Source organism: Crinia signifera, chromosome 6, assembly GCF_055691185.1.
Source record: "Crinia signifera chromosome 6, ASM5569118v1, whole genome shotgun sequence".
Taxonomy (NCBI): Eukaryota; Metazoa; Chordata; class Amphibia; order Anura; family Myobatrachidae; genus Crinia; species Crinia signifera.
The window spans coordinates 242,920,698-242,932,020 of record NC_139222.1 but is presented as its reverse complement, the minus strand read 5'-3'; the positions used below and the strand labels follow the sequence as shown (position 1 = coordinate 242,932,020).

The following is an 11,323-nucleotide window of genomic DNA, read 5'->3' as shown; positions in this document are numbered from 1 at the left end:
AAGCCGAGGGATAAGCAGGGAAAGTCTATTTACAATCAATTTGGAAAACAATTTCAGATCAGTATTAAGGAGAGCAATTGTTCTGTAATTTTGGTGAAAAAAAGGAGAGATCTTTCCCTTGTTTATGTATAGTAATAATTATTGCCTGTAACATTTCTGTGTGTAGAGAGCCATGTTTTGTGGCATAACTATATAATGATGTAAGATAGATGAAGTGATATTGGGAGCAAATTTTTTATAAAAAGAAGTTGGTAAATCCATCCGGGCTGGGTGCTTTATCCACTGGAAGTGATTGTATAAAGCCAAAATGTCCATATCAGTCCATGGGCAATTAATGGAAACCAAATCATCAGGTCCTGAAGAAACGTGTAAATCAGAGAATCGGTATGGATGGGGTGTTGGGGGGGGGGGGGGGGTCTAGATTAGTTTCTACAGGTTTTCATAATACTTGGAGAAAGAGTCAGCAATGTCAGGGGATTAAGAAGCAATTTACCATTAGGGAATAGAACAGACTTGATTCGAATAGGATTCGAGAATAGGAATTATGTAAATGAAAGAAAAAAGTATAGTCTTGGTCGTAGGAAAACAAACCCACCATGCATTATATAGGTCAAACTATACTGACCATTGTAGACAACTGGAGTAATAGAGAGCTGTAGTAGATCCCCCAGAAATGAAAGTTATATCTAATTTGTCATCTAAAGCTGGGTACACATATATACAATCGTCGGGCCATTCTTCCATTCTGGGTCGGACGGCCATTCAATTGTATAGGTGTGTACGCTGTCCCGACTCACTCTGTATGATCGATAAATGGCCAAAAACGGTCTTGTCCGTCCATACTTGGTCGGTCGAAGGTTCAGTGCTGTTAAATATTCATCCAACAGGACGGTCCCATATCGGAACAAAAGTGCAGTGTGTACGCACATTCAATCGATATGCTGGCCGTTCTTGCGACTATACTGGCAAAGCTGGAACGCCCATGTGGGCGTTCCATAGCTGCATGATCTCTCCTACAGCACAAGAAGTGTTCACCTCTCCCCAAGTGTACTTAAAGAAATAATAATAATATACATGCACCCCAAGATGTGGGAAAGCATTCTACAATCAGCCGGCAGGGTGACTATGGACAGATACCGCAAACTGACTGTAGACGCTTTCCCCATCTTTATAGCAGTTTGCATATCTGTCCATAGTCACCCTGCCGGCTGCTATAAAGACGGGGGAAAGCATTCGACAGTCAGCCGGCAGGGTGACTATGGAGAGATGCCGCAAACTGACTGTAGATGCATTCCCCCGTCTTTATAGCAGTTTGCATATCTGTCCATAGTCACCCTGCCGGCTGACTGTCGAATGCTTTCCCCCATCTTTATAGCAGCCGGCAGGGTGACTATGGACAGATATACAAACTGCTATAAAGACGGGGGAAAGCGTCTACAGTCAGTTTGCGGTATCTGTCCATAGTCACCCTGCTGGCTGACTGTCGAATGCTTTCCCCCGTCTTTATAGCAGTTTGCCGTATCTGTCCATAGTCACCCTGCTGGCTGACTGTCGAATGCTTTCCCCCGTCTTTATAGCAGTTTGCCGTATCTGTCCATAGTCACCCTGCCGGCTGCGTACCCCGACTTTTGTTTAGGTTCTGTACTCACGCCTCTTTGTTTTGGTATGCCCTTAACCCAGCCCATTATGATAATTGTGTTTATATATATCGTGTCAATAGCCCAAATCGAGAGTGTGTACGGTGGTGCAATCTTTTTCTTGCGACTGTTTGGACGGGAGTACATCGGACTTTGCAAGTAAAATTGTACAGGTGTGTACGCGCGTATCAGCTTTTGTTTGTGGATGGTCCGTTGCATCTATGGTCGGTCGAACGGTTGCAAGAAAACAGGGATTGTATATATGTGTACCCAGTTTAAGACTAGGTTAAAATCTCCCAGTATTACCAAGTGCCCCTTACGAATAGTCTGGATAGTCTGAAACAGTTTCCGCAAAAAAGGGTATTCAGCAGTTGTTAGGTGCATACACGTAAACAATTGTAATTTCTATATCGTCTAACTTACCTAAACAGGATCAAATATCTGCCATCTTTATCCGATGTCTGAGAAATCAATTCAAAGTATATGGAATTGTGAAAAAAGTATAGCCACTTCTTGGACCTTATTCAGGCCCGTTCGAATGGCCATGTGCGTTCGCACATGACTGGTGTTTGTGATTTGCACATGTGCACGCACCCAAGGGGGAACAGAATTTTCGCTGGGTGCATGTGCCCAACCCTGCGGTTGCTGGTGGACCATTAGCATATAGGAATGCCCACATGGGCATTCTCATGAGAATGCTGGGCGTTCTTATGCTAATGATCCAATTACACGGTTGTCACTGGATGTCAGCTGGATGTCAGCTGTCCACCCACTTCTTGTGATAAAATCTGTCCTTTGCAATGTGGCACCAGCCCTGGACTTCCGGGTCTGAGACCCGGGAGTCCTTCTGTGCATGCCCAGAGTGATGGCCCAGCTGCAGGGCATGCTGTCCCTCACACCGCGCTGCAGAGGGAAGTCCATAGGCTTCTGCAGGGTATCCCCAGCAAAGCATTGTAAAAAATTAAACATATGTCATAGGTAAGCCGGTAAATATACATGGTCTGGCAGATTCTAATACCTGAAAGTAACATCTCTCTCCTAAAAAGGACTACAGTATATCCCGAGGAAAAGGGGCACACGGAAAACCATAGTGGCAGTGTGTCGGCCCATGACTTCCCCAGACCAAAGAAAGGTTCCTACCAGTGTTCAAAGTGGAAGGGTGAGAGTGTCTTCTTTCCTCTATTTTTGCTCCCGGCCTTAGAAAGGATCGCTACAGACTGTGTCTAAATACTCTTAGGAGATACCCGGGAATAACATCTTTTTCCATGAGATTTTTTTTGACATCGGGGAGTTACCCAGAAATGGTCCGGTTTGTTACATATAAAATCCCCCGTTTCCCAATGGTGCAGTGACTTTATGTGAAGAATATTTCTGGTATTTTTTTATTTTTTTATATTTTTTGTCTGTGTATTGCATATGGAAGCAATTTTTTTAGATGTGGAGTTTTTCATGCTTTTTTTCGAATAAATATTTTTTCTTGGTAATTTTCAAGAGGAGTGGACTGTACTATTTTTGAATCTGAATATCACTATCAAATATATAAAATATCCAGTTCATTCTGATCCCAAGGGTCAAGCGCTGTGAGAAATCTTCAAAAAAATTCCTTTGATTTTTTTCAGTGTATTATATCCACGAGAAGATCTGAAAAAGCTTGGTTACATAATCTTGGAGTTCAGCTGGGGACATGTTCCCTATGATCTTAATATTATTGTGCTTCTATTGGTCTCCCAAATTTGTCCCTGTTCCGATGATGTGGGGTGGTCTGCGCATGCGTGTATTTGTGCATTTGCAGACCCCATCTGCGCACACCTTCAGCAAATATCATACTCACTGAGGCATTTGCACATATAGGGCAGGGAGTGGTAGATCAGAGGGTGGCATCATCAGCATTTTATGGGCATCCCCGTGAAAATGCTGGGCGTTCTCCTAGGAACACAGGCATGGCATTCCCTGCTTGGGGCGGGTGGCTGACGTTTAGTTTAGATTGACTTTTATTACTGAAGTCAGGAGAAATGACTAGTCAAAGTTGTCGCATTAATGCAATACATTTATTGGCTGAAATATGTCTCTAGTTTTAGGCATATTAAGATGGGGGTGAGGTTATAAGCGGAGCTGTGAGTACTTTTCTCCTGATTTGGGAGGAGCCGGTATCTAAAGGTGCCCATACACTAGTAAGATTTATCTTCAGATCTGGCTGGTTGGAACAAAAACATGGTTATGGATGAGTGACAGTTTGTCAGTTTTCCAACATTTCCAAGCAAATGGTCAACTGTCATTTGCTCTCATCCACAACCATGTTTTTGTTCCAACCAGCCAGATCTGAAGATAAATCTGCATGTGTATGGCTACCTTTACACTTTGTCCAGACTCTGGTTAGTATTATGTAGTTTTGAGGGTGGTGATACTTGCACTCACCTAATGTCTAGGTGTATGATGAGGTCACATGCATATTATTTATAAACGCAAGGTGAGTAGTACATGTATGTTAAAGAGTTGGAATAAAATACATGGACTGAAACAAAACTTAGCACTGTTGTACAATCCTGATCATTTAAGATGCATACAACTAGCCATTAGATGAGCACACCCTTAAATCTAGTTTTAGGCAGATGGAAAGGCCTGGTAATTTGATGTTCCATGTAAAAGGTTTATTACACACCCCAGAGATGTGTGTCGGAAATAATGCTGGATATTTTCATGAACTATTGTAGTCAGAGATTCATGAAAATCTCAGAGGCTCATTCAAGATTTGATGTGGAATAGTCCTAAACATATTAATATAAAGATACAGTACATACACACCCTTTCCAGTTTTGGTTTCCCCTCCTATTTTGTCTCCATCCTCAGAGGGCTGTAAAGGAATTCATCATCACAGATCTTCTGCAATTCTTTCCTATTGCCAGGGGAACGAGGCAAGGTTGCCCGCTTTCGCCGCTACTATTTGCTATTGCAATTGAACCCCTGGCGATGGCAATACGTAATACGTCCGCTATCTCGGGCATACAGATAAGAGAATCTGCTCTCAAACTTTTATTGTTTGCAGACGATATGTTGCTCTTTATCTCTGACCCAGCTAAAAGTATACCTGTGGTGATGGATTTGATACAGTCCTTTGGGAAGATTTCAGGATATAATTTTTTTTTTTTTTTTTTTAAGTCTGAATTACTCTTACCCTTATCTGTCTTCCTTTAAAATTGTACAAGATAAAATAAATTATTTAGGAATATACATAACACCTAAAATGTCACATATATATATATATATATTTACTGAACTTCAATCCTACCCTTACAAAAATTGCATCTTTAATTGACAACTGGTTACATTTACCCTTATCCATTCTAGGCCGTTTAGCTGTGGTGAAAAGTATTTTATTTCTGAAAATATTTTATTTGATCCAAATGCTCCCCATAAGCCTATCAAGATCCAACTTCATCCTCTTTGACAAACTTATATCTAAATTTATTTGGAAAGGTATGAAGCCAAGGATAGCATTAAACAAGCTACAACTCCTACGATCTGAAGGAGGTTTTAAACTACCCAATCTGGAATTGTATTCCCTGTCTGTCTTTTTCAGATATACAGTATAATGGATTGGCTTTAAAATTCATCATGCTCATCTCTAGATCAAGATTTATTCCACCCTATTCTCCTGCAGGGCTACTACACTCTGACCCCAAAGACATACCAAATGACATTCTTAACCATGTTATCTTTCAAGATACATACTATGCCTGGCTCTCCCTTAACAAAAATTACACAGAGACTCCCATAGCTCTCCCTATGTACCATATTGGGGAAATCCAGCCTTCCCCCATCCTTAACAAACCCCTACTTCTACAATTGGAAATGTAAAGGTCTAACCAGTATAACCAAAGTATTTGACCCTGGTGGACAGATTGTTTCTTTCTCTGTGCTTCAGGATAATTATGCAATTCTGTCTAATCAATTTTATATGTATCTACAAATTTGCCACTATACAGCCTCCTTAAATAAGAATGGGTACACTCTGAACTCTCCTGATATATTGAATACTATCCTAAGAACTCATTCAATTGTCCCTTTCCGTACTAGGGATCTGTATATTCAATTGTTAACCCTTTCAGCACGTAATCTATGGATCTCCATCCTTTCAAAATGGGAAAAAGACTCTCCAAATGTTCAAATGATACCCAAGATTTCCAAAACCTATGGATCTGCCTACAAACATCTACAATTGTCCTATTTACAAGAGGTCTACTTCCGATTTCTACACAAGGCGTATATATCTCCTGAGCGGAGTAAACACTGGGTTCCGGACGAAACTGGAGCTTGTCGTAAATGTTCCTACATATCCGCCACATATATTCACCGTGTCTGGGAATGCAGGAAAGTCAAGAGTTTCTGGTGAAAAATATTTTTGTATATAAATAAGCTTCTGAAAACGTCTTTAGCTCCAGACTTACTCGCAATAACTTTTCTTCAGCTTGACACCCCAAATCAAACACAGAGGAACTTCCCTATCCTCCCCCAAGTGGTGAAGATAATTACTATTGCTAAGAAGATTATATTAATACATTGGACTGATACGACTTCCCAAAGTCTTAATGAAAAAAAGCTGCTGCAACTATACTATCCTGAAAGACGCTCAATTTTACCCACCAATCTCCATAAATCCTCCAACAAATTTACATTGTCATGGAGCCCATTCATCTCCGCTCTCCCACCCTCAACATAATTGGATGTAATGTAATGAGGACTTGCCATTATACTTTTCCTTAAATGTCCAAATAATCGTCTTTTAGAATCTTACTTAAGGTGTATCAAATTAAGATTAGTTTGATTGATGTTCTAGTCTTTTATAGATGAAACATGTCTAAGTACATTCCAATATATTCTCAATATTTATACTCAACCATCCTATCTAGCTATCATTTCTTCCTGTAACTCCTTTTCTTCCCCTCCCCCTTCTTCTTCTCTCTCTATTTCCCTGATCCCCCCCTATCTACTCCATTTTAAACCTCTTTCCTTTCTTCAATCAAAGGTTCACAATTCTCTAGTTCTCTATTTCTTATGGTTAAGCTAAGCATTTAGATACAACATTTTATCTAACCTCTACGGATCCTAGCTGTGTTTAAGTAGATGAGTTTACCAGCATGCTTGAGCTAATTTATTATTAAACACAGATTTATTAATAAGTCACATGTTTACTGAGCTTTCACATCGTGTGATCTATATATATATATATATATATATGTATGTATATATATATATATATATATATATATATATATATATATATAAAAGAACAAGAGTACCCAAAAGTCTGCGCCCAAATAAAGAATAGCAGCAACTCTGAGAGTCCCCCGTTAGCTAAGACCCAAAACAGATAGAAATACAGAACAGGAACAGAGTGCGCTTAAAGGTGAAAGTACACAACTTTTTTACACAATAAAATTTTTTTAATAAAAGCCAACAACACGGCTCATAGAAAATACAGTGATGATATAATCATATATAAGAATCAATTTGACAAAATCTGTAATAATTCAGTACAACAGCAGGCCCAACGCGTTTCGTCAACCACGTGACTTCATCAGGGGCATTAGACGACTTGATTATCAAAGCTGCAGTTGCTCTTCTTGCAGTGTCTCAAATTGACTGAGCACAAACAATTTAAGTGGATAATGATATTACACCAACTGACAGAGCTCTTGTCAGTCCTCTATGGTACACTTCTCAAAAATCCCACTCTATTACAGATGTCAGCAATACAATTCATTCAAGAATCCAATAAACCTGGGTAACTGGAAGCTTGTTACACTGTATCCAAACAGCCACCTGTAGCCAGTATCCTGGCTGTTTGGATACAGTGTAACAAGCTTCCAGTTACCCAGGTTTATTGGATTCTTGAATGAATTGTATTGCTGACATCTGTAATAGAGTGGGATTTTTGAGAAGTGTACCATAGAGGACTGACAAGAGCTCTGTCAGTTGGTGTAATATCATTATCCACTTAAATTGTTTGTGCTCAGTCAATTTGAGACACTGCAAGAAGAGCAACTGCAGCTTTGATAATCAAGTCGTCTAATGCCCCTGATGAAGTCACGTGGTTGACGAAACGCGTTGGGCCTGCTGTTGTACTGAATTATTACAGATTTTGTCAAATTGTTTCTTATATATGATTATATCATCACTGTATTTTCTATGAGCCGTGTTGTTGGCTTTTATTAAAAAAATTTTATTGTGTAAAAAAGTTGTGTACTTTCACCTTTAAGCGCACTCTGTTCCTGTTCTGTATATATATATATATATATATATATATATATATATATATATATATATATATATATATATATATATATATATATGTGTGTGTGTCCTTTGCCGAGTTTTTTTCTTACTTGTATGTATGGTTAAAAAATTCAACAAAATTTATTAAAAAAAAAGATACAGTACATACAATATAACAAGGCTATAAAGCATTTAGAAATAACTTAGCCTTCAGACTGACTAAGGACTTTGCTACTTCTTTATTCTTCAGACAGTAAATAAAAGGATTTAGCATAGGCACCAACACAACATACACCAGAGCAAAGATCTTGTCCAGTTTGGGGAAATAACTTGTTGTAGGTTTTATATGCAAACAGATTATGGTCCCATAATAAATGATCACACAGGTTAGATGGGAGGTGCAGGTGGAAAATGCTTTTTGTTTCCCTTCTGCAGATTTTATCTTCAAAACAGTAGAGATAATGAATATATATGAAACTAATATAAGCAAAAATGAAGAAAATGCCATCAGAACCCCTTCTATATAGTTTAACATTTCCACCTTTGATATATCACTGCAGGAGATCATCAGCAATGGGGATATATCACAATAGAAGTGGTCAATAGGACACCCTGTCCAAAATGACATATTAGATATAAGGACAGCGTGTCCAACTGGGTCCAGAAACCCCAGAACCCAAGAAGCAATTGAGAGACCGACACAGTTTCTTATACTCATTAGAACAATGTAATTAAGAGGATGACAGATTGCCACATAGCGGTCATATGCCATGGCAGCCAGCAGGATCAGCTCAGTACCAACCAGAGATGCAAATGTATACATCTGGGTTATACACACTGTAAATGAAATAGAGTTATTTTTTGTGAAGAGCATATTAAATAGTGTAGACAGAATATTTGATGAAGAAGCGATGTCGATGATGGAAAGGTTGAATAAGAACATGTACATTGGGGTTTGCAGATGGGAATCAGCAGAAAAAACAAAAATGATGGTGAAATTTCCTAATAATATCATGGAATAGGCAAATATAAGTAATACACCGACTGGGATCTGTAACTGTAGGTCATCAAACAGACCCAGCAGTGCGAATTCTGTCACATTATTACAACCTTGCAAAGCCATTTTTTTTTAAAATAAAACCTGTAAAATAATTATGGTTAAAAGTAATTACAGTCAGTCTTATCTGAATACAATAATCAGTGAGATAATTGGATCAATGATTGGATCGATTCAGCACAAATTGGTCCATCCATTTATGTTCATAAGTGGTCAAAGAGGAAGGAGCTTGGGTAAAAGGGGATTGCCTACTTTTTCAGTGAGGATGGGAAGGCCACCAGATTTTCTGGAGCTTCCCATCAATTCCGGGAAGGTAGACAAGTATGCTGTAAGTCACGCACAGCAATTCACACGGTGGCCAGGTTGTATAAGGTCAGCCCAATGCTGCTGTCCTCTGATGGGATCACGTCTGAAGATGCTACAGTAGCAAGGGATTAATTAATTAGCGATATACATAGACCCCTTTGTTTTAGTTTTGATTCTAATTCCACATTGTGTTTTGGTTTTGGCAAACCCACCCTCTTGTTTTTATGTTTTTGATTTGGTTAAATATCAATAAAAATAATCCATAATCATTGATAAAATATAATAAGTAATATAAGTAATTGCTAAAAACAGTTAACATCCTGTCATTTTGCATTTAAAATCCAAATTCCAAACTATGGGAATATCCAAGTTAGGGGTCAATTCAGAATGGATTTACCCGAAGATTCGGTCTGGGTTTTGGTTTGGTTCAAATCCACAATATTTTGGGTGGATTCAGATTCATGGAGCACTGAACTGTACATCTTTGCTATAATTTTTTATGTTATCTTGTAGTGGAAGAAACTTGTTATATACTGTACTTGTTTTATTAAGTTTTCAAAATTCAAATGCTAGTTTACTAATATACAGTATGTAATTCTACCAACACATACACAATATTATATAATACTTCTATAATTATTATAAAAGATAATTTAGTTTTTTTGCATCTGTATTTATTAAATAAATCCAAATCAAATAATTACTGTTGTGTATACATAATATTTACTTTTCATTTTTTTTGTGTCTGCTAGATGACTCGAAAGTGTCAGCAAGATCTTATTTGGTCATAGCACATGTTCTATGTTCAGATGACATTATCATCAAATTACTGCTGGTGCATTTACTAATTTTTAAAAAATGACACTCAAAACAGGTTAAAAAAAACCCTAAAGAATCTATTAACAAGTGCACTATAAGTAGACATTTATTCCACAAAAGAGGCAGAGAAAATTGGGTACTTGTTTCCTAGCACGGCCACCCTGATTAGCATCGGGGTGGTCGTGTCAGAAAAATTGCGTCGGTCGCATCGCATGCGACCAAATCGCATGCGATGCGACCGACGCGACCGACCCGATTTTTTAATTGAATCAAATGTGAATAGGGTCCCTGGGACCCGATTTTACATTGGATTCAATGTAAAATATTCCCTAGACCCCCAATTTTACACCCTCAACGCCACCCCACGATTGACGCGAACCCAAAGCGTGGCGAGCGCAGCAAGCCCGCGAGGGGCGGCGGTGCGCGTCCTCCGACCTTTTCATACCCCTACTATCCATGTCGGCATGGAGTTGAGAATATAAAGTGTGACGAGCATAGAGAGGGGACGTGCATAACTTCACAGGTATACGCTTCCGCTCGCCACGCTTCGGGCTCAGTGGCTCGCTGCGCTCGCCACACTTTATATTCTCAGCTCCGCGCCGACATGGATAGTAGGGGTATGAAAAGGTTGGAGGACCCGCACCGCCGCCCCTCGAGGGCTCGCTGCGCTCGCCACGCTTCGGGTTTGCGTCAATCGTGGAGTGACGACGGGGCCATATACAATGTTAAATGGGTCATATTGGCCCATTTCACATTGTTTCCTATGTGAGATGGACTTAATCAAGTCCATCTCATCTTGTGCCATTATAATGGCACAAGACCGACGCGATGCTCCCGATTTCAATGTTAAAAAATATTTTAACATTGAAGCCTATGGCAAAATCGCGGGCATCGCGTCGGTCGCATAAGGGCCAATGTTAATGGCCGCGACCGACGTGATGCCCGCGATTTTGCCTTTGCCGGCAAAATGGACCTGATTTCAAAGGAAATCGGGTCCATCGCGGGCATCGTGTACCTTAACTTTAAGGTACACGATGCCCGCGATTGTGGCCGTGGTAGGAAACAAGTACCGAAAATTGTATCTGTAATGCTGGGTACACACCAGAACGATTTGGTCTCAATTCCCCCAATTTTGATTGTATGTAAATTGGGCATGTTTTGGCATGTTTTAGATCCTATTCCGATCCGATGCGTCCCCGCTGGCCATTTGGTTGTTTTACAGATCCTACCT

At 39.5% G+C, this 11,323-nt stretch overlaps 1 protein-coding gene across 1 annotated transcript; it reads right to left on the bottom strand.

Moving 5' to 3' along the window:
* Nucleotides 1–8,091: 8,091 nt before the first annotated feature.
* Nucleotides 8,092–9,033, bottom strand: LOC146009739 (olfactory receptor 8U9-like). Its single transcript, XM_083150201.1, has one exon. The coding sequence runs from the start codon at nucleotides 9,031–9,033 to the stop codon at nucleotides 8,092–8,094; it is 942 nt and encodes a 313-aa protein (XP_083006327.1).
* Nucleotides 9,034–11,323: the final 2,290 nt, after the last annotated feature.

Bases quoted from the DNA above. Each gene is read 5' to 3' on its own strand.
- LOC146009739 (XM_083150201.1), bottom strand. From the start codon at position 9,033: ATGGCTTTGCAAGGTTGTAATAATGTGACAGAATTCGCACTGCTGGGT.